The 25,212-nt window shown below is 36.4% G+C and overlaps 2 protein-coding genes across 2 annotated transcripts; one reads left to right on the top strand and one right to left on the bottom strand.

Moving 5' to 3' along the window:
* Window positions 1-352: 352 nt before the first annotated feature.
* LOC101708772 (olfactory receptor 5T9) lies at window positions 353-1,339 on the bottom strand. The gene has a single exon (XM_004869807.2). It carries the CDS (start codon window positions 1,337-1,339, stop codon window positions 353-355), a length of 987 nt encoding a protein of 328 aa, XP_004869864.2.
* Window positions 1,340-13,876: 12,537 nt separating this feature from the next.
* Window positions 13,877-14,872, top strand: LOC101709154 (olfactory receptor 5T7-like). Its single transcript, XM_004869808.2, has one exon. The coding sequence runs from the start codon at window positions 13,877-13,879 to the stop codon at window positions 14,870-14,872; it is 996 nt and encodes a 331-aa protein (XP_004869865.1).
* Window positions 14,873-25,212: the final 10,340 nt, after the last annotated feature.

The following is a 25,212-nucleotide window of genomic DNA, read 5'->3' as shown; positions in this document are numbered from 1 at the left end:
TTTTAGGACTCTAGGCACTATTTAGGACTATAAACCTTATTTCTAACATTTAATTAAAATAAATTTATACAAGGCCTCACCTAAGATAGATATACATACATATATATATATATATATGTTTATCTGTATGTATATCAGTGACTACATAGAACCAATGACTATATAATACACATGTTTGAACATATATATGCACCTTGATAATACAAAACATTCCTCACATGCTGTCCTAGAGTGCTAATTAATACTTGGAAATATTTCAGGACTACAAGCACATGAACTAAAAATCTGATTTTCTCTCTAGGTTTGGCTTAGATATATAGACTTAAAGGCAATATTATTTTGGGTTAAAATTCTAAAAATGCACATTAGTTACACACCAATTTCTCTCAGAGAACCTCCTCATCGCCTCTTTGACATCTTTGTTCCTCAAACTGTAGATGATGGGATTCAGCATGGGAATCACAATGGTGTAAAATATGGACACCACCATGTCATGCTCCAAGGCATAGCTGGAACTTGGTCTCACGTACATGAAGAGGACTGTCCCTTGATAAATGGACACTCCGGTAAGGTGGGAGCCACACGTGGAGAACACTTTCCTCCTCCCTTGGGCAGAATGCATCCTCAGAATGGCCAAGAGGATGAAGCCATAGGAGATGAGGACAATCAGGAGGGTGACCCCCTCAATGAAGCTAACAAAGAGGAAGAGTAGAAGCTGGTTTGTGTGAGTATCAGAACAGGAGATAGCGAGGAGAGGAGGGATATCACAGAACACGTGCCTAATTTCATTGGATCCACAGAAGGACAGCCTAAACGTGGCCACAGTATGTACCATGGCATTTAAAGTGCCACCAACATAGGAAGCAATGATGAGTGGAACATAGACTCTGGGTGACATCCTTACTGAATACAGCAGGGGGTTGTAGATGGCCACATAGCGGTCATAAGCCATTGCTGCCAAAAGAAATGATTCCGTGGTCCCAAAAATAACAAAGAGAAGCATCTGTGCTGCACATGCAGGAAGTGAAATGGTTTTATCCTTTGTCAGAAAATTGACCAACATTTTGGGGGTGACAACTGTGGAGTAGCAGGCATCCAAGAATGATAGCACACTGAGAAAATAGTACATGGGTTTGTGGAGCCGGATATCACTGATGACCAATGCTATCAGACCCAAATTTCCCACCAGAGTGAAGAGATAGACTGCCAGGAATAGGGAAAACAGGAAGACTTGCAGGTGAAAATCATCTGTGAAACCAGTCAGGATAAACACAGTGACTTCAGTCGTGTTCCTCAAAGAAATCATGGGTGACTCCATGTCTTTTGCTGTCTCTGACATTTCAGTTATGATTTCTAAGTTTAAAGGCAATGTGGTGAAAACAGAGTCCACGATTTGTGTTGCGGAGAGGCACATAGAATCCTTGTCACTGAAAAGATCAGACAGAGGTGCAGAACTTTGGTCCATGTGGATTCATTACCCTGTTTAAATGAGTTGAAGAAATTATTGTTATTCAGTTGCTGACTGAATGTATCTTGTTACCAGAATCTTCCCATTTAAGTTGCTGGCTTTCCACTATTGTCTATGAGACGTTTCCACCTGCTCTCATATTTCCCTGTCTTAGGGCTCACAAAGATGAAATACTCACCCTGGGTTCCACTCAGAATCCATAGAATGAGGTTCCTTAGTGCTCTCAGGTTTTCACATGGAACAGCCACACTCACAGTATAATGCAAAGTGAGAGAAGCAGTGGGAGGATCATTGAATAGACTTTCACAATTGGCTGGAAAATGGAATAAATTAGACTTACATTTCAGTTTGACCACTGGGGTAGCCTGCCTGCCTGAAGCATTTCAAGCATACAAGACATTTGGCTCCCTCCTCAGTGCTTATGGGACAGTGATGGACAGGTTTTATATGACATTAAAATTGCATGCTGATGATACTGTACTCACCAAACCCCAATACTCTGTAAAATGCTGAAAATTAGATCGGCATCTATTTGTCTATGGACAGGGGAGAAATGCAGTTAACATTTTCAAAGGCAGTCCTTGTGACCTTTTTTGATTGAACATGTTTGTGGTACATAATGATTGGATTCATCAGGGAGAGTTGGTACCCGTGAACTTTATGATAATAATTTTCTAGCAAACAATGATGCCTCCATTCTTTGCTATGGAGCAAACAGCTGGTTTATGAATTCATAAAATATCCTTCATTCCAGATGATGTCTCAATACAGCAAATTCCCTAAATCACTCTTGCGAACTGGAAGGAGTTGTCCACAATAAGCTTGGTTTCCAATACTTCATCCAAGATGCTCACAGCACGGACCTTTTGGGCAGCTAACATTTTAGGGAATTAGATCCAAATGCATTTGGTGTCTCTGATTTCACATTTGACAGATTATAGATAAAAATACAGATCTCAGAATTTTTAACACAACATGAACAATCTGGAAAAGCAAAGAAAAATCAGGCCCCCAGTTCTCAAAGTATGAAAACACAGATCACTGGCCATATGACAAACAATGAGCTCAAAACCAGAAAATCCTCTACAGCAGCTGCCATGCTATCACTCGTCAAAGGGTGAGAATTGTGTGTATTTTACCCCATAGAATCGGCACAGCACCTCCAAACTCCCGGCTCAGCAGGGCTGGACTGATGAGAAAGCTGCGGCCCAGGCACACACAGAATGGGGCGGAGTCACACAGTCAGTCACGGAGCCATGGTTCAAGCCAGGATTCGGCCCCCGCTTGCTGCGTTTTCACGTCACCACTCTGCACACTCATTGCGGTGAGCTGACATTGAGAAGCCATCCCCCAGAAACAGCAGAAAACCACACTTGCTCATGTTTAAATTCATTTACAAAGCAATCAAGCTTAGAAGACTGAAATTTTTAAAAGTAAGCTGAACAGCCTCTTCTATCAATTTTTTAACTGGGAAATAAATGTAAAATTTAAATCTTTTAATAGGAAAAAAATCCAAAAATGTCATGGAACCAATTCCTCAGGTAGGCATTTTAAATCAATTTAATGGTGTACATTTTGTCACTTGTATAAATTACACATAAAATTCTTCAATTCTTTTCCCTTCTTCTGACCAGTCTCCTTTCTCAAGTAAATTAAAGCAAATTCTTAAATCATAGATCTATTCACTCATACTTTTAGGAATTCTCCCCATTTTCTCTGTTGTATTCCCTGAAATATATGAGATTCAGTTTGCAATAGAATCTCAAGTTAAATCCATTGTCTTATACTAAAATATTAAGACATACATTGTGGTTTCAAATTCAACACTATAGAATCCAAATATTTCACAAGTTGCCCTTTCACTTGCCATCTGAATTGAACTGCTCACCAGCTGAAGGCTGGATAAGGCAGTCGACATTGTTTTCTTATATTAGATCCTTGTGCTCTGCTAGTAGTCCTTACGGGAGCTGCAAGGAGAATACACACCAACTCTCCCCTGGGGAGAAAGCTATCAAGTTAATTTTGTGTTTGCACAGTAAGTGACTCAGTGATGTAGAACAATGAATTACATGACCAAAACTTATTGTATGAAGGCATTTTGCCAGTGATATGAAATGCAAAACGAATATGCATAGACCTTACAAAGAATCAGTGTCAACCTTGATAATAAACATGTGCCATGAGGATACTAACAGATTTCCTGAAATCTGATTCCTTTTCTTGGAAATATAACCTGTCAAAGGCTCTTGATATCCTGGAAAGTCATATGATCAGGTTCTGTGAAAGCATAAGTTATGATGCCATGTAATCATTCCTTAATGATCTCTCACTATACTTGTTTGAATATTAAGATTCTGTAATTTTAAAATACTGTAATGGAAAAGGAAAATAAATGGATCAAATGAGTCCATATTTGTGAACATTACCAGGTTAGTTACAACAGTATAAATATAACTACAATCCTATACACTAAAACAGTATAATCGAGATTCAACAGTGGTATAAGTCAACCTTTTCGGTTTCTCCTGGTGGCTTCTTGTTTGGGAACCCCACATACAATTCACAGATTTGAACCTAGCTATAAACAAAAATTTCTAAAACTATTGTGGAAATTAATTACTCGGGTGATCTAAAAATGACACAGTAAGCCACAGACACTAGAGAATGTGTAAAAAGTAAAATCTGCAGTGTTAAATATAGGAAATAAGATCACTTTAAAGTGTTCTTCTCTTTAAAGCTTATGATGAAGTATTTAACAGATATCTCACAAGAGAAGAAAGACATCAAATAAACATGGACAAGTTCAGCCACATCAGAAGTTATAAAGGAAATGCAAATGAAAACCATGAGATCTCCTACAGCCCTGTTACAGCTCAAAATTCAGGATGCGGTGATCAACAAATGCAGGCGAGGTTGTGTAGCACAGGGCAGGCTCACTCGGGGCAGCGGGAATGCTGGGGACGCAGCCACTTGAGCACGCATCCTGGAAGTTTCTTTCCACGTGAAAGACACTCTTATTAAAAAGCCAGCCAGCACACATACTCCTTGTTATATATCCAAAGGAGCTGAAAATGTGTTTCTACACAAAATTCTGCACATTTGTGCTCATAGCAACTTTATTTCTAAGGGTCAATATTTGGAAGCAACCAAGAAAGCCTTCAGAGAGGGATTAGATTCATAAACTTTGGACTGAAGAAATGTGATACCAAGATGTGCCAAGAAATGCAGAAAATATAATGTGTATATTTCAGGGAAGTAACCAATGAATAAACATTAGCAAATAAATATAAGTAAAAGTACATTTACAAAATGGAAGACTCACCAATGGTTTATGGTTAAACATTATAGTTAGACACCAAAGTTTTGCTAAGTGGAAGACACCAAACTTACAATGTTTCCTCCAATGTGCTGGCATTTGTATCTCATTGTGGACATAGCAGCATTCCAACAGTGAAAAAATACGATATAATTCCAAATATAATTTGTAAGTGACAAAAGCAGAGGGCAAAAGGAACTGATCCAATACAAACTAGAAACTTGAGAAAGTTTTAGGATGATAGAAATATTTTATGTTGATTTACTTGTGCACTTGGATATGTTTATCAAACTTCTTATAAGTGACACTTATAGCCAGGTATTTTTGAATTTAAGATTCCAAACCCTGATTTTAAAAACATCTCAATGACTCTTATGTTTATTATTGCTCTGAAGGGCATTATTTTTGCAGGGGTGCTCGTGACTAGAAGATAAATAAAGTTTACTGGGAGAACTGGGGACATCCTGACTCTTGGTCTAGGTATTTTTCACAAGCTTATGTACAGTTTGTAAAATTCCACCACACTGTACATTTCTGATACATATGAATGAGGTATACTGCAATATCCCATGCATTCATGGACTTCATAATGTTTCAAACCAGTTAAACATATCTGTCACATCAACATTTATCATTTCTTAGCAGTGAAAAATTTCTACATGTGTCCTCTAGATTTTTCTGAAACTTACAGTTGAGGTTTAATGCATTCACACTCCTGTGTAAAGCATAACCAAATTTCTTGTCCCTAACTATAAATTAATAGCATTTGACCAACATTTACCCCTCCCTCCTTTAGATGTACACAAACCAGCAGTATTGCTAGGTCACAGGGTAGTTCTAGTTTTAAGTTTTTGAGGACTATCCATAGGGGTTTCCATAATTGCTACACTAATTTTCATTCTCTACATCCTTTTTAGCATTTATTATCTTTGCAGTATGCCAACAGGAACTCTGGAGTGAGGTAATATCTCATTCTGGTTAGGATTGGCATTTCCTTGATGGCAATGATGTAGAGCATATTGTCACACAACTGTCAGCCATTCCAGCATCTTCTTTTCAGAAAGTCTACCTAAATCTCTTGTCCCTCTTAAATTTTCTTTTTTGCTGTTGAGACTTGGAATTTCTTATGTACTCGGAATATCCATCTCTCGCCTGATGTATAATTTGTGAACATGTTTTCTTTTTCCTTATGCCATCCCTTCATTTGGTTGTTTCCTTTGCTAAGGAAATAATCCAATTTATCTCTTTTTGATTTTGTACCCTATGATTTTGGTATCTTGTCCAAAAGTCCTCATGCATTGCAATGTCAAGAAGCATTTCATCCATGGCTCCTTTTGTGGTTTTATAGTCTTGGTACTACATGCAATTCTCTAATCCATCCCATTAGTTTTTGTGATTGATTGGTGACAGGAAGGAACCCTTTTCTTTCCTCTGCATGTGGAGTTACAATTTTCATAGCAACTACTATGGAATGGACTGCCCTTTCTCCAATGCACAGGTGAAAACACCTGAGTAAATAAAATTGACTATAGATTTATTAGTTTATTATAGAAACTCCCTTCTGTTTTCTTTTCAATGCTAATACCATGCTGTTTTAGATACTACAGCTTTGTAGCATATTTTAAAGCCAGGTTGTGCAAGACTTCCTGCTTTGTTCATTTTGTTCAGGTTGGCTTTGGCTATGTGATAGCTTTGGGGTGAGTTTTGCATATAATTTTTAGGATTTTTTCCTAATTATGTGAAGAGTTTCATTGGCATTTGGATAGGAATTGTAGTGAATCTGAAGACCTATTTCAGCAGTATGTTTTTTTCAATTAATCTTGATTATTCCAATGCACCGACATGAAGTGTCTTTTCGCTGTGTGCCCTCTTTAATTTCTTTCATCAATAGTTATCATTATAATCGTAATTATCTTCAGGTTTTTGTTTAAATTTATACTTAGATTATTTGTGCAGCTATTGTAACAATACTTTTTTTTTTTTTTTTGGTACTGGGGATTGAACTCGGGTCCTTTGCAGGTGGCAAAACCACTGAGCTAAATCCCTGGCCCTTAACATTTTTCATGCTTTCTTTGTTTGGTTTTTGGAACCAGGTGTCAAACTCGGGTCCTTGAACTTGTGAGGCCAGCGGCAGAACCACTGAGCTAAATCCTTGGCCCCTAGTGCAGCTATTGTAAATGTGACTGTGTCCTTGATTTTTATTTCAGATAATTCACTCCTAAGAAAAGCAATGCTACTGATTTATGTATGTTGATTTCATATCCTGCAACTGTACTAAATTCATTTATTTGTTCTAGTAGCTTTTAATAGGATTTGGGGATTTTGTACAATATGATACCACCATCTGCATACAATGACATTTTGACATTTTCTTTCGCAGTTTGGATTCGTTTATCTCCTTTTCTTGTCTCTGTGCTCCACATAAGGCATCCACTGCTACGTTGATTAACAAAAGTGGAAGTCAGCCTGTTCATCTTGTTTCAGATCTTAGGAAGAACATGTTCAGGTCTTCTTCCCCTTTATTATAATATGAAGTCTTGGGGTACCTTAAAGGACCTTTATTATATTAAGATATCTTCCTCCTATAAACAATATTCTCAACATTTTTATGATGAAGAAATTTTGAATGTTACCAAATTTTTTGTTTATAAAAATGACTATATGTTTTTGTTCTTCATTCAGTTAATGTCTTGTATCATATTTATTTCCTTATGTTGAATCGTCATTACATCCTTCAAACGAATTCTAATTTATTATAGCCAATTACCTTTTTAATGTTCTTTTGGATGGAATTTGTTAGTATTTTGTTGAAGTTTTTTCAGGCTTGTCTTTTATGAAATGTTTTGGAGGAGATACTGGATTAAAGAGGGGTTTTGGCTTGAGCAGATTTTTTTATTGCTTGGATTGTCTATTTCATTTAATTTTCTGTTATTATTTGATTCTGTTTGTTGCACCTTGTAGGGACAGGGAATAGAGACATTAATAGAACCCCTAGATCAAGTCCTAGTCTCCTGTGAGCCACTACAGCACAAGGCCAATTAATTTATTGTACAGGAAGGGTAGAAAAAATGAGAATTTGAGAAGAAACTGAGCTTTGGGCCTTATCAATGCTGCTCTGGGAAGCTAAGATGAAAGCCCCTGAGCTTGACACACCTTTATTCAGTACATCAGGAGAAACAAGTGTAACAGATGACTGGGACAGAGAGTTCAGTACATGGGGAGAAACATGTAACAGATGACTCAGGACAGAGAGTTCAGTAGATGGGGAGAAACAAACGAAAGAAATACCTGGAGGGTGGGCAGAAATCCTGGATCAATGAGGAACTATGCAGATGAAGATTTTGTTCCCCCCAGGATGTCTTCAGCTGGTGTAGTCTTGTCCTTGAGCACCACAGCATCACCGGACCATTGAGGTCTTAGCTGTGACCAGAGGCCAAAATGGAGGTAGGTCTCAAAATGCCTTAGCTGGGCTGTAGGCAGGAGAACTCGGCCTAATCAAATGATTTTTCCCCAAAATCATGTAGAATTGCTCCCCACAAAATCTGATTATACATTTACGTGTCTGACTTATTTTGTTATCTACTCATTTAGAAGTGAAGTCCACTCTTAAATCTCATCTTAAATGTTTCAGTGCTTCATTATGTTTTGGGCTCCAGTTTCTCATCTTCCCTGAGGTGTATCATGCAACCTTCCTGAAATAGGTCTAAACCTCAGTATGATATTTTATCCTCTTCTCACATTTGCTTCTCTTCCTGATGTTGTTTCTACCTGATATAATTTTCCAATTTTGCTTACATAGAGTAAAAGCTCAAATGAGATTCTCATTAAAATACATACATGACTTTGCAAATCATTTCACTACCCTGAACTTTGAATTGCATGCGGTCTGAAAATTCAAATTCCCAATCTCATTTGCAGCTTTTCTAACATCAAGTGTATCTGGGGAAGAAATCTGTCTGCACCTCCTTTCCTGCCAGTGTTCAGCTCATTGTGATACCATAGGCGCTTGAGTGTGTTTGCCTGCCAGTCTGCTTCTACGTGATTACTGTGTGTGAGGGAACAGATGGATGGATGCACACATACGTACACCTACTATACTTCACCTGGGTGAACTTTAGTATCCAACAGTCACAAAATTATGTCTGCTGAAGTCAGTTTTAAAGTTCATGCTGCCTCCTTACATACAGCATTTTGGGTTTTCTAACTACTTGAGACATAATCACCCAATTACCCAATTTTTCACATTAATTGCTTCAAAGATAGCAGTTTATAATTTGAGCAGAATTAAAGTAACATGCATTGGAATAGTTGTAACTCATGCACTCAGTCCCATATGTGAAACAAGTGGTGGCATGACGTTACTATAGTTTGCCAAAAGTACTTACTTGTTGTAATATAAAATTGCTTATACGGTCACTTTGAGGTATTTGAACTTCAAGGAAGTGAAATTATAACCTAACATCAAAGCCATGTTATATTTTCTCCTGCCTTAAGATAACGTACCACAATTTACAACATTTTAAAACGTATTTTCCAATACATCATTTTAATTAGGTGTCAAATACCGCCATTCATTTGGGGGATTTTAACACGTAGAATCTCATTCCGGGGGCATTTATCCTATTTTTAGGCAGTAAAACACCATGTTGCTATGATAAATTAGAAGGTAATTGGGGCATATTCCCTTGGGAACATCTCCTGTGGGTTTTCTCAACAATTGGGTAAGTGGATATACACAATCTAAATAAGCAATCCATCATAAGTTAAACTGGAATTTGCTGTTCCACAGGTAAGAGAAATATTGAGATCATTTGCAGGATACTTTAGAGAGCTGAAATGTCAGACTAATTTATTTTTATTACACATTTTAGTTTTTAAGCACACTGCATAAACCCTTTTTATTATTGCTTACTGCATAGGTGAATAGACTACTCATTTATATCTGAGATACACAAATATTTTGCTATAAAAACAATGGCAATCAATCTTTTCATTAGCTCTATAATCTAGAAGGCAATTTGGATTACTGTGTATTTCTAATCATTTTCTAGTAAATGTTTTTTCCAAAATCCATTAAGAATTTTGCTTTGACCTACTTCCCTGGGAATGGCGGGATTTGGGTGTATAACTTACAAAATGAAGCTCTGGTCTAACAAGACAAAGAGTAAAGACACTGAAACATGTGTGCACTATGAGACATGTAGGGTTAAATCTTGTCTCTGGCACTTATTAGCTACAAAGTGGAAACAAATTAGTGTACAAGAAATTCTGCTCCTCTAGCAAATTCTCCACAGCTGTTACATTTTCTCTCACCTTTGCAAACTTACTGCTTAAATGTTGAACCCAAAATACTTGCAGTTTCCTGCCTAGTCTAATTGTGTGTGAGCATGTGGTTTCTCACTGATTTTAACAGTCCTATGTTATTAGATTCTTCATGAATCAGAATCATTGTGTCAGAATTATTGGGTCAAAATATGGGAGTCCTTTCAATATGTGTTCACATTGCCTGAGTCCCATTTTTCTTATCACTCAATAGAAATGCATCTCAAAAGCAGTTTAGCTGATTTCTCCAACATCATAGTTTTTAACATAGTTTTTAATTTGCATAAAGTAAAACTAAGCCCACTGAAATATACCAAATGGAACTGTGGTAATATCTGTACTTTTGATGTCAACATATCACACAATTAACAATATTACTTTGTGTTAAAGAGTAATTCAGAAATACGGAAAAGTAGCAGAGAAAAATCATAAAGAATATATTACATGCAGAATATTTGATAATTAGGATTATTAGGATAATATTAGTATATTAATATTCAAAAAATATATGTTTTATGCAGCTAAAAAGTTTACTATCTGTCTGAAGGTTCTAGTCACATACTTTTTCTTTTTTTGTCACACACTTTTTCAATCATTTAGTAATAATATTCATTTTGTGATTCAATATCTGAAAATTTTAGTTGAAATATATGATAATATCATTTCAAGTATATGATCATTATAAATTTCTAGCCCTGACATATTGAAATAAATTGTGCTACATATTTAATTAGCTCAACTGGCTTTACATCACTGTGTCCCTTTTTATTAAACTGCATTGCTATTTTAAAGATGAATAAAATCGAAGAGACAATGCACTATGACATGTGGGTTTCAGTTATGAAGCTGGGTCATGAACACTTGCTTTTAGATTCCACATTTCATAGCACTTGAACCATAGACGTTATTGAAATGATGGTAAGAATTGTATCGAGTTTCACATTTTCTTGTGACTTCTACTCCAATTACAAATAGATGGATTTCACCATATTCATCAAAGTTTTATTTCTTTTGCTTCTGCTTTATTTCATCTACATAAACATCCATTAGTCAAGTAGTTAAACCTCTCAACATCAGAATACCAATTGGTCACAAAACACATACATACACACAAAGACATAAACACACATCTGTGGGCTCAAAAATGACACAATTGACTCCATATTTTCATCATTCACACTAAACGATAGCTTTTTAATATGTGCTTTCTTGTTTTAAAGTAATATAGTAGAATGATAACATTTTCATTCTTCCCAGCCTGCTTACTCCCATTTCCTCTGTCCAATTTAACAGAACCACAGTTGCTACAGTATTTTATCATTTTTACATATCTTTTTGTAAAATATATTTGCCATAATATGATAGGAAAAATAAATGTATACATATATATGTCTGTATAAGGGAATACACAAAACTGATTTTGAGCGATTTTAATATAAATCAGTGAAACTATGATGTTAACATCATTTTCAATGGCTTTTTAAAATCTCATATAACAATAAAGTGTTGAGATTTAATTTTCTTGAGTGCTAAATATTTCTTTGCAGCACTTAAATAAGACAGGAATTTGTTTCCAAATCAGTTGTCTCCAACACAATCCAGAATGCAGTTTATGTATTTTTATTCTTCATCTTGGTCACATTTTATAATAATGAATATGGTCTATATATCTGGATCACACTTAGTAATTTTCAGTCCATATACATCCTAGGAATATTTTCCAATCAAGTAGATAGCACAAAAATGTTTCAATATTGAATATACCTATTACTATCCACAAAAATAATTTGAGGAAATTTAGTTAAACATCTGTAGCAGCATTAATGTTCCAAAGCCACTCAAGTTTTGTAAACTCAAAGGAAATAGTCGCATGCTATTGTGATGAGTTTGAACACTGATGAAAGAGAATTTCTGGTATTCGGACAACTGGATGTTCCCATGTAAGTTGTCCCTCTACGTCACTACACATATGTCTTCATGTAGATACATGTGACTTCATGTTCACAGTTTTATTAATGAATCCTTAAACAAGGGAAACAAATAAAAAAATGAAACACAAGCAGCAAATGAAAAAAATTAACGAATCGGCTTTATCAGAATTACACAGCAACATGTTTTGTGTATTGCTCTGATCTGAATACAGCACTCTAAGGTTCATATGGTGGAAATGGAATCATTAAATACACATATTGAGTGTATTTAGACTTTGCACAAGTAAGAAAAAACTAGGGTTAAAGGAGGTCATGAGGATGTGGACCCAAGAAGGGTTGTCATGTTTTTAGTTGTTGTATTTGTGGTACATAATAATCACATTTGTTTGGGAGAATTGACACTTATATATTGTATCTTGATCATTTTTATTGTCCTTTATCCACCACCCTCCCTTCTCTCCCTTCCTTTTCCCCTTCCTCATCTCAAAAGAGTTTACCTGTCTGTTTCCTCCCCTGCATTTTATTCTTTAAATTATTTGTATCTTAGTTTGTTCATGTAAAAGGAACCATGCAATCCTTAACTCTATGTCTCATTCCATTTAACATTATGGTCTCAGCATCATTCATTTTCCTACAAAAACAAGAATATATTCTCCTTTATGACAGAGTAGAATTCTATTAGGTGTGTGTACTTCATTTTTATGCATATCTCCATTAAGGGACATCTAGGCTGTTTCTGTTGTTTAGCTCTTGTGAATTCTGCTGCTATAAACAAGGATGTGCATTGATTAGTAGAGTATGATGATTTTAACTCTTTTGGGAAAATATCCAGGAGGGCAATAGCTGGATGACATGAAATTTTTATTTTTGATTTTTTGAAGACTCTCCATTCCGAATTCCATGGTGGTTTTACTGTCTTACATATTGACCAACAGTGTAGAAGCTTCCTTATTCCACATATCCTTGCCAGGATCTTTACCTTGTTGTGTTCAGGTTGATGGTCTTTCTCACTGGAGTGAGATGGAATCTAAGAGTTGTTTTGATTTTTCTTTCCCTAATACTCTAAGATGATGATTTTTAATGTACTTATTGGCCATTTGAACTTCTATTTTTGAAAAGTGTCTCTTGATTTCATTCATCCATTTTTGATTGGAGCATTTATTTTTTGTGTGTCAACTGTTCAGCACTAATTATATATTCTAGATATTAATCAATTTCAGAAGAAGAGCGGGCAAAGTAGTTTTCCCATTCTGTATGTGGTATCTTCACTCTGTTGATTGTATCCTCTTTTGTGCAGAAGATTTTCAACTTAATATAGTGCCATTGCCTGACTGTTAGTATTATTTCTTTTGTGATGGGAATTCTGTTATCATTTTTTACTCAGGAAACATAAAAAATAATGGTATACAACTTACACAGAAATGGTTTTATGAAGTAAACCACCTTGAATTAGCAAGTGTTGGGAAGTACATGAAGAACTGACACACTTACGTATTTTAAATGTTAAGGGAAACTGGATTAATTATTGTTGGAAACAGTTCTGGTGGTTCTCATAACAACAATCAGGGAAATAATATAATGCTCCAAAATTCCACTCTTTGATATATAATCACAATACTGTAAGATACCAACTGCCTAAGTAGAGGTACTAATACTACTATTCACTACAGAGTGAACACCTATAACCTTCTTTGAGTCTCCATCAGTAGCACGGTGCCTTGTTAGTGGCTCCTGATCAACTGCTTGGACATCATACATTGCCAAGAAAAAAATATAAAAGTATGGCACATATTCCTTCAATTCATAGTATTGTTTATTGTTCATTGTTTTCACAGTACCATGAACGGTAATCTTCTGAAAATCTTCAAGTCTACTGTAGGCGATTTCAGCATGAAGAATATCACTGAAGTCACTGTATTTATACTCACAGGGCTCACAGACAGTCCTGACCTGCAGACCATCCTCTTTTGCTTGTTTCTCACAATTTACCTTTTCACCCTCGTTGGAAATATAGGACTGATTGTGTTGGTCATTGAGGATTCCCAGCTGCACAACCCAATGTACTATTTTCTCAGTGTGTTGTCTTCTGTGGATGCCTGCTATTCCTCAGATATCGTCCCAAAAATGTTAGCAGGTTTGGTGACTCAGAATAAAATGATCCCATTCTATGGCTGTGCAACACAGTCATTTTTTGCTACTACTTTTGGGACCACAGAATGCTTTCTCCTGGCGGCAATGGCTTATGACAGGTATGAAGCCGTCTACAATCCCCTGCGGTATTCCGTGAGCATGACGCCCAGGGTCTACGTGCCACTCATCATCGCCTCCTATGTTGGGGGGATTCTTCACGCTATTGTGCACACGGGGGCCACTTTCAGCCTCTCCTTCTGTGGGTCCAATGAAATTAGACATATCTTTTGTGATATCCCTCCTCTCCTCGCTATTTCCTGTTCTGACACTCATATCAATGAGCTTCTACTCTTGCTCTTTGTGAGCTCCATTGAGGTGGTCACCATCCTGATTGTCCTCATCTCCTATGGCTTCATCCTGTTGGCCATTCTGAGGATGCGTTCTGCTGAAGGGAGGAGAAAAGTGTTCTCCTCGTGTGGCTCCCACCTAGCTGGAGTGTCCATGTATCACGGGACAATCCTCTTCATGTACGTGAGGCCGAGTTCCAGCTACGCCTTGGAGCACGACATGGTGGTGTCCATATTTTACACCATCATCATTCCCATGCTGAATCCTGTCATCTACAGTTTGAGGAACAAAGATGTAAAAAGGGCAATGAAAAAAGTTTTCAGGAAAACTGTGTGTAAAGGTAAAATCACTCTTTAACATCAAGCATTAAATTTTTAAAATCTGTGTATCTACTTTATCACAATTCTCTGGGTGTGTTAACTCTTGAGTTCATGAGTTCATTTAGTTCATTAGTTTCTTTTTAATCTTTTGTACAAGATTTCAATATAACTTAATTAGCACATGTTTGCAGTACATAATGCTAACATTCATCTTAGGGAGTAGATACCTGTACTTAACACATAATTCTTGATTCCTTTTATTCCCTTTGCTCTTCCCACCTACATTAATTTTATGTTCATATTTAGATTTACTATAGAGGTCAGACAAAGAGCAACATTTAGTGTTTCTAGAACATGTTAATTCATTAAATCAGTTGGTCACACAGTCATGGATTTTTCTGTTCCTACTATTGAGTATTTTAAAATAAAGATCATAGTCAACCCTCTACAGTACTTTTCTAAATGTAAAATATCCTTTTCTTATTAAATGCACACACACATATGCCTTAACACACATATGTACATGTATGTTGATACTGATTTTGTTAGTGTGACATGGCTGCCAAAGAATCATAGCAGACTGTGTATTTTTTTTTCTTTCTTTCTTTCTTTCTTTCTGTCTGTCTGTCTTTCTTTCATTCAATCTTTCTTTCTCTTCCTTTCATTATTTCTATCTCTCTTTCTCTTTCTTTTTCTTTTTTTGGTTATTTAGTCTCACTATGCAGCCCAGGCTGGCCTCAAACTCACAACCAACCTCCTTCCTTGATTTCTCAAGGGCTGAGATTCAGGCATACGCCATCACACCCTGCCCAAGACTGCGTGTCCTATGTGACCAGAATTTATTTTCTCACAGTTCTGGAGTGCAGATGTCCTACATCAAGGTGTTCACCAGGGTTATTTCTTTTGAGCTTTGTCTCTGGTTTTTGTTGATGCTTATTCTTCAAACTTCTGTGTTCACATAGTCTTTTCTATGTATCTGTTGTGCAAGTCTCAATTTCTGAAAAGGACATCAGGTGCATTCAATTAAAGCTCACACAATAGCAGTCATTTTAAGTTATTGCCTCTTTAAAGAGTATTTTTTCTCGGTACAGACACATTCTGAGGTACTCAGATGTTTATATTTCAACATGTAAACACATGTATATGTGCACACATATATATGCTATATGTGTCTACATACATGTGTAGACCATCACAGAGAAGTATAGATACATGCATTCTTTCTAAATGTATCATGCTATCTCTCACCCCTGCAAAAGTTAAATTGTGTAATTCCCCACAATTGGTACACCTGCAGTTGTGAACAATTTACATCTGACTAGCAAGATGAAATATCACCTATTCAGCAACAAAACTAGAGATTTTTTTAAGCTTAGACTACTTTTCATGAAACCCTTAATCTGACTCCTGCTCCATGTTTAGGTCAATAGATTTGCAGCAGTCTGATTCTACCCTGAGATTCAGATAGCACCAATAATAATCCGAAATTCCTGGGTGTTGTTTCTGGGATAATTTTCATCCTCTCTTACTGTGTCACCTAGACACAGGGCAGAAAGCCCAGTATTTAGTTCTTCCCAAAAGACAGGAGATGGTCTCCAACATTTATCAAGATTATACTTCAGCTTAAGAATTTGTTTCCTTAAGTTCTTTTATTGGTATATTTTTGGTATACAGTAAAGTTACATTTATCTTCAGGAACTTGTACCTTGACATGATATATCTTGTTGCTTATTCTTTCCCCATTGCCCTACCCTCCCTTCAACTCCTCTATGCCTCTCTATTTATAAAAACTGTTCCCATTTTTGTCCTTTTCTCATATTTTTCCTTTCCCTTCTTTCCTTTCCCCTACCCCTCCCACTTTCCCTAAACCACTGGACAGGTCCTTCCTATTTCACATTATCAATCATTCATTTTAATCCTGATTTACACTTTCAGTTTCTCATACCAGAGAAACTGTTTGGTATTTACACATGTGTGTCTTATTTATTTCACTTAAGATTATGGCCTCATTGTGCATCCATTTAGCTAAAAATGTCTCTACTTTCTCATTCTTTATGCCTCCAGAGTTCTCCATTATATTAAAAAATGCATATCTTCTTTATCCAATCTCCAGTTCATGGGTACTTGGGCTGTTTCCAAGCTTTAGCTATTACAAAGTGTGCTGCTATAAACATGGGTGCACATATATCGCTGTGGTATGATTCTTTTATTTCTTTTGGGAAGATCCCCAGCAGAGGAATAGCTGCGTCAAATGGGACCTCTTGTGTTAGCTCTTTGAGGTATCGCCATACTGATTTCCACAGTGTTTGCACCAGTCTGCACTCCCACCAACAGTGGAGAAGGGTTCCTTTCTCCCCATAACCCCGCCAACAATTGTTATTGGTTGGTTTCTTGATAGCAGCCATTCTTTCTGGGGTGAGGTGGAATTTCAGTGTTGTTTACATCTGCATCTCTGAAATGACCAGTGATGTTAAACATTTTTTCCTGTTTCTTCGCTGCTTTTTCTTCATTGTCTAAGAAATGTCTGTTCATTTCAGATGCCCATTTTTGAATTGGGTCTTTAAATTTGGGGGGTCTAATTTTTTTTATGTTGTTTATATATTCTGGATAATAGTCCTTTCTCTGAGGTACAGTTGCTAAAATGTTTTCCCACATTGTAGGTTGTCTCTTAGCTCTGTTGGTGGTTTCTCTTGCAGTTCAGAAGTTTTTTAATAAAATGAGATCACAGTTGTCGATTCTTTGTGGTAGTTCTCATGGTATTGAGGGTTTTTTCATAAAATCTTTTCCTAGGCCAATGTCTTCAAGAGTTCTACCTAACTTATCTCCAGCAAGGTTAGTGTTTCTGTTTTAATATTCAGATCTTTTAGTTTAGTGCACGGTGAAAGATAGGTGTCTAGTTTTAATCTTTGGCAGGTTGAAATCCAGTTTTTCCAAAACCTTTTATTAAGTAGGCTATCTTTCCTCCAGTGCGGGTGCTTGGCTCCTTTGTCAAAGATGAGGTGGCTGAGTATGTCTGGAGTTGTTTCTGCATCTTCTAATCTATTCCACTGGTCCTGGGGTCTGTTTCTTGGTCAGTACCATGCTGTTTTTATCACAGTGGCTTTGTAGTATAATTTCAAAATGGGGATTGTGATACTCCGGGTCATGTGTCTGTTGCCTAGAATTGCTTTTGCTATTCTAGGTCTCTTCTGGTTCCAAATGAAATTTTGGATTGTTTTCTCTAGTTCTGCGAAATATACTGTTGGGATTTCAATTGGCACTGCATTTAATCTATATGGCAGTTTTGAAAGTATGGCCATTTTCACTATATTGGTTCTTTTTATCCCAGGAACAAGGTATGTCTTTCCATTTTCTTACATCCTCTTTGATCTCTTTTTTTCAGAGTGCTGCAATTGTCAGTGTAGAGGTCTTTTGCTTCCTTCATTAGATTGATTCCTAGATAGTTCATTTTTTTTGTTGCTATTGTAAAAGGAATTGTTTCCCTAATTTCTCTCTCAGTGAGTCTGTTGTTTGTGTAAAAGAAGGCTATTGATGTTTGTATGTTGACCTTGAATCCAGCTACTGTACTGATTTTGGCAATTAAGTTTAGAATCTTTTGGCAGAGTTTTATGGGTCTTCTATGTAGAGTATCATATCGTCAGCAAATAATGACAGTTCAACTTCTTTCTTTCCTGTTTTTATTCTTTTTATTTCTTTCTCTTGTCTAACTTCTGTGGCTAATGTTTCCAGAACTATATTGAATAGGATTGGTGGTACTGGATAGCCTTGTCATGTTCCCAATTTTACCTTGAAAGTTTTCAGTTTTTGACCATTTAGGTTGATGTTGGCTGTTGTTTTTTGTAGATAGCCTTAATCAGGCTGAGATAAAGACTGTCTATTCCAATTTTCTGTAGGGTTTTTAATCATGAATGTGTGTTGGATTTTTTCAAATCTTTTTTCTGCATCTATTGAGATGGTCATATGGTTTTTGTCCTTGGCTCTGTTAATATAGTTTATTATATTTCTTGATTTACATATGTTGAACCATCCTTGCATCCCTGGGATAAATCTGACTTGGTCAGGGTGTACGATCTGCTTGATGACCCTCTGTATTCTTTTTGCCAGTATCCTGTTGAGGACTTTTGCATCTATGTTCATTAGGGAGATTGGCATGTAGATCTCATTTTCCATAGGGTCTTTCCCTGGTTTTGGAATCAAAGTGATACTTAATTCTAGGAATGAATTTGGAAGTATTGCTTCCCTTTCAATTTCATTGGAGAGTTTAAAGAATAGTGGCAATAATTGTGCACTAAATGTCTTGTAGAATTCAGCAGTGAAGCTATCAGGACCTGGGCTTTTATTTGTTGGTGAATTTTTAATTACATTTTCAATTTAACTCATTATAATTAGGGTGTTTCAAATTTGTATATCTTCTTCATTCAACTTTGGTAATTCATATGTATCTAGGAATCTGTCAATTTCTTCTGTGTTTTTTATTTTATTAGAGTACAGTTTCTCAAAGTAGGTATTGATGATCCTCTGGATTTTGGCTGTATCGGTTGAGACTTCACCTTTTTCATTCTTAATTGCATGGATTTGAGCCTTTTCTTTCCTTTTTTGGATAAGGTTGGCTAAGTGCTTATTGACTCTCTTTATTCTTTTGAAAAACCAAATCGTCGAATCATTGATTTTTGGTATTATTCTCTTAGTCTCCATTGCATTGGTTTCTGATCTGATCTTTATAATTTTCTCTCTTTTACAAGCTTTGGATTTGTCATGCTCTTCTTTTTCTAGGATCTTGAGGTTCAATATTAGGATTTTTGTTTGCACACTCTCTATTTTCCTACTATGAGTATTCACTCTTATGAATTTCCCTCATATAATTGCTTTCATTGTGTCCCATAGATTCCTGTATGTTGTACTGGCATTATCATGTAATTGTAGAAACTAATTCCTTCTTTAATTTCCTCTGTGACCCATTGGTTGTTCAGGAGAGTGTTATTCAATTTCCATGTGTTTGTGGGGGGTTTGTGATTTCTTATTCTATTGATCTCCAATTTTATTACATGATGGTCTAATAATAAACAGGGGACAACTTCAGTTCCTTTGCATTAATGTAAACATGTCCTCTGAGCTAGCATGTGGTCTATTTTGGAGAAGGACTCATGTGCAGCAGAAAATAATTATATTCTGATTTTTGTGGGTGGAACACTCTGTAGATGTGTACTAAGTCCATTTGTTCAAAAGCTTGGTTCACTTCTATTATTTCATTATTGTTTTTTCTCTAGATGATCTATTTGTGACAGTGTATTTTTAACAGGGTATTGAAGTCCCCCACTACAATTGTATTAGAGCTTATTTTGTTTTTCGTGTCCATTAGTATTTGTTTGGTATAGTTGGGGGCATTAGTATTCAGTGCATATATATTTATGATTGTCATGTCTTCTGCTCGATTGTTCCCTTCACAAGGATGTAGTGACCTTCTTGGCCTCTCTTAATTAGTTTGGGTTTGCAATCTACTTTCTCTTAATACCCCTGCTTTTTCTGGGTTCCTGACCCATGGAGAACTGTTTTATATCCTTTTCCTTTCGGTCTATGCATTTCTTTTTGAATTAGGTGTGTTTCTTATAAGCAGTATATTGTTGGATTTTTTTTTCTTAATCCAGTCTGCCAGTCGATTTCTTTTGATTGATGAATTGAGGCCATTAACATTGATGGTGATAATTGATAAATATTTACTCATCCTTGTCATGATGTTTTCCTCTTATTGGATCTTTTATTTTTTATTTTCCCCCTTTTTCTTTAGTTTCTTGCCTTGCCTGATGGCTTTGCTCTGTTGGGCCTCATGGAGTTGCAACCTTCATTTTCTTCTCCTAGGATATTGTTTAGAACTGTTGGAGTGCTGGTTTGTTTTCATGAAGTTTCTCAGGTGTTCTTTGTCATGGAAATGTATTATTTCCTCATCAATTTTCAAAGATAATTTTGCAAGATACAATGGTCTAGGTTGGAAGTTTTTTTCTTTTAGGGCTTGAATTACTGCACTCCAGGCTCTCCTTCACTGGAGGGTTTGTGTTGAATAGTCCTCTGTGATTCTGATGGGCTTTCCTTTACATGTGATTTGTTTCTTTTCTCTAACTGCTTATAGGATTTTGTTCTTCTCTTGGGTTTCTGGGATCTTGACTATTATAAGTCTAGGTGTAGATTTTTTTGATCATGGCTACTTGGAGTTCTATATGCCTCACTTATCTGTGTGTCAAATATTTTTCCACTGTATGGGAAGTTTTCTGCTATGACTTCTGTGAACAGATTTTTTTACGTCATTTGTACTTTTTTCTGATTTTTTCTGGACTCTTATCAGTCTTATCTTTCAATTCTTTACATCATCTAGCAGCTGCTGAATTGATTTCTCATGTTCCCTTTCTATTTTTAAGAAATTTCTGTTTTCATGGTCACCAACAGCAAACTTTTTTTTATAATCTAGTTCATTTTTGTTTTTTTTCTTAAATTCTTTTATTGGTATATTTTAGGTATACAACACATTTACATTTCTCTTTGGGAACTTGTACCTTTACATGATGCATCTTGGTTCTTATTTTTTCCCCATTTCTAGCCCACCCTTCCCTATTTACAAAGACTTTGTTTCCATTTTTCCCATTTCTCATCATTTTTCCTTTCCCTTCTTTCCTTTCCCCTGCCCTTCCCACTACCCCTCCTCCTTTGGACCTTTCCTTCCTATTTTGCATTATAGATTATTCATTCTAATCATTGGTACATTTTAGGTATACAATATAATGACATTCATCATTGGAAATTTGCACCTTTACATAATCTCTCTTGGTTCTTATTTTTCACCTTTGCTGAGCCCTCCCTTCAGCCCCTCCATTCCTCCCTATTTACAAAGATTTTGTTCCTATTTTTCCATTTTCTCATATTAATTCCATTCCCTTCTTTCCTTTCCCCTAGCCCTCCCACTTCCTTCCTTTTGGCCCTTTTCTTCCTATTTCACTTTACTTATTATATGTTTTAGTCCTTATTTACTCTTTCAGTTTCTCACACCAGACAAACTATTCAGTATTTATACGTGTGTCCTATTTATTTCACTTAAGAGTATCGCCTCAATGTGCATACATTTACCTAGAAATGTCTCTAATTTCTCATTTTTATGGCTGAGTAGTATTCCATTTTATTTTAAAAAGCCCACATTTTCTTGATCCAGTCTCCAGTTGATGGGCATTTGGGCTGTTTCCAAGTTTTAGCTATCACAAACTGTGCTGCTATGAACATGGGTGCACATATATCACTGTGGTATGATTCTTTTAATTCTTTGGGGAAGATCCCCAGCAGTGGAATAGTGGGATCAAATGGGACTTCTAGTCCTAGTTCTTTGAGGTATCTCCATACTGATTTCCACAGTGCTTTCACCAGTCTACACTCCCACCAGCAGTTGAGAAGGGTTCCTCTTTCCCCACAGCCCTGCCAGCATTTGATATTGGTTAATTTCATGATAGCAGCCATTCTTTCTGGAGTGAAGTGGAATCTCAGCATTGTTTTCATTTGCATCTCTCGAATGACCAGTGATGTTGAACATTTTTTCATGTATTTATTTGCTATTTCTACTTCTTTGTCTGAGAAATGTCTGTTCATTACAGATGCCCATTTTCAGATTGGGTCTTTAAATTTGAGAGGTCTGATCTTTTTAAGTTCTTTATAGATTTGAGATAGTAGACCTTTATCTGAGGAAAAGCAGGTGAAGATTTTTTCCCGCATTGTGGGTTGTCTCTTCACACTGGTGGTGGTTTCTCTTGCTGTGCAGAGGCTTTTTAATAAGAAGAGATCCCATTTGTTGATTGTTTGTGCTAGTTCATGGGCAACTGAGGTTTTGTTCATAAAATCTTTTCCTACACTGATGTCTTTAAGAGTTCTACCTAACCTCTGCTCCAACTGGTTCAGAGTTTCTATTTTAATATTTAGATCTTTAATCCATTTCAATTTTAGTTTAGTGCATGGCAAGAGATATAGGTCTAGTTTTAATCTTTGGCAAGTTGAAATCCAATGGAAAAATCGGGTTTCAACCAACAGCAAACTTTTCTTCCATATCTGATATTCTATCTTCACATTCTCTCAATCTGCTGTAAATACTTTCAATGGAGTTTTTAATCTCCTGGATGTCTATTTCAATCTCTTGCAGAGTTTCATTTCTTTGCAATATTGGGCATTCATGGTTTCCATTTCTTTCCTGTGCTGGGCATTCATAGCTTCCAGCATGGTCCTGAGCTCATGTATTTTATTATCTGTTTCTGTTCTAGAGTCTCTAATTATGTCTTTTATTCTGCTCACCATCTCTGTAATTACCTGGGAAATTATTTCTGTTTTGAATTTTTCTAGAGGCTGATTCATCTGTTTTGTTACTTCCTGTGCTATCAGTTCAGGGTGCCCAGGCAGTTGATTATCAGATTTTTCCTCGTTTTCCCCAGAATTTGTCTTTCGTGAGCTGGAAGTCTGGGTTTCTGCCTTGCCAAGGTATGTACTCATTTCTAATTTTGTTGGTGTTGCTGTATTTTACTTTATTTCCTGGGCTGATACTTCAATATTTCTTATTGTGACTATCTTTATTATTTGTGTTTAGAGCCCTTATGGAGTGATTGTTTCTCTGGGATATCTTACAGATATAGCTGGTCATTTTAGGCTTTGAATTTCAAACAACTCATAGGCAATCTCATTTTCTGTATACCAGGAGGACAACTGATTAGATCAATCATGACACCTGAGGTCAATTGATACAATCAGCATCAACAATAGCATTAAAGCCCAGCCCAGAGGAAGAGTGTTCTGGGTCACTGTTCCACCCTGCCCAGCCCAGAAGAGGTGAGCTGCACGGGCACCAATAGCACCCCTCTCTGCCATTGAAATGAGAAGACACGTAAACAAGTCTCAAAACCAAACTTCCAGATCACCTACAGCAACCCCAAAGGGAAATGGGGTGAAACACTCTGATACTGAAATACCTGGACTCCCTGAACTGGCAACAAAAGAGGATCTGGAAAAAATGAAATCAGAAATAATTGCTTAGAAAACAGCAGGGATGGTGCTCTTGGTGCAAGACATGATTAATAAATCTAGAGAGGATGTGCTCACTTTGGCAGCACATATAATAATAAATCTAGAGAGGAGATGAGGAACCTGATGGAATCCCAACATAGGAAATAAATGGAATCCATAATACAGATGCACACAGATTTCTAGGAGATCAAAAACTCCACTGAAAGTCTGCACAGCAGAATGAACCAATGTGAGGACAGAATTTCAAATATAGAAGATAAGATTGCAATTAGTCACCAGGAAAAGAAAAATTGCTTCAAAATTGTAAGGGACCATGAGAAATCAACTCAGCAGCTGCAAGATGATGCAAAGAAGAATAACGTAAGACTGATTGGAGTCCAAGAAGAAACAGGAAAGAGTGCAGATGACATAAAATAAATTGTTCACAGAAGTAATGGCAGAAAACTTCCCAAGCAGGGGAAAAGAATTGACATACAGATAAATGAGGCATATAGGACTCCAAATAGCCTTGATCAAAAAAAATCTACACATAGGCATATAGTTGTTAAGATTCCAGAAACTCAACAGAAGAACAAAGTTCTACAAGCAGTTAGAGAAAAGAACCAAATCACATACAATGGATAGCACATCAGAATCACAGCAGACTTCTCAATGCAAACCCTCAAGGCAAGAAGAGCTTGGAGTGACATATTCCAAGCCCTAAAAGAAAACAGCCTCCAACCCAGATTGATGTACCCTGCAAAACTATCTTTCAAAATGGATGGAGAAATAAGATACTTTCATGACAAAGAGCACCTTAGTAACTGCATGAATACCAAACCAACACTCCAAAGAATTTTAGACAATACCCTAGGAAAAGACAATGAGGATTACAACCCCAGGAAGCACAGCAGAATGAACCCATAAGGTATGCAAATAAATTAAATATAAAGTGGGAGAATCCAACAAGAAGAAAAAGTCATGACAATGATAAGTCAATATGTATCAATTATAACCATCAATGTCAATGGTCTCAATTCACCAATCAAAAGAAATAGACTGGCAGAATGGGTCAAGAAGCAAAATCCAACAATATGCTGCATACAAGGGACACACTTAACTCAAAATGAAACTCATAGACTGAAAGTTAAAGGGTGGAAAACAATACTCCATGTGACAGGAACCGCCCCAAAAGCAGAAAAAGCTATCCTCTTTGCAGATCGAGTGCATTTCAAACTAAAAATGATTAAGAGAGACAAAGAAGGACACTACATCTTTGTAAAGGGAACAATCCAAGAGGAAGAGATGATAATAATAAATATCTATGCACCAAACACTACTGTGCCCAGCTATATAAAA

This window comes from Heterocephalus glaber, unplaced genomic scaffold (genome assembly GCF_053883595.1).
Source record: "Heterocephalus glaber isolate CG9 unplaced genomic scaffold, H.glaber_assembly_v1.0 deba00001806, whole genome shotgun sequence".
NCBI classification, from domain to species: domain Eukaryota; kingdom Metazoa; phylum Chordata; class Mammalia; order Rodentia; family Bathyergidae; genus Heterocephalus; species Heterocephalus glaber.
This window is presented reverse-complemented; position numbering and strand designations above follow the sequence as displayed.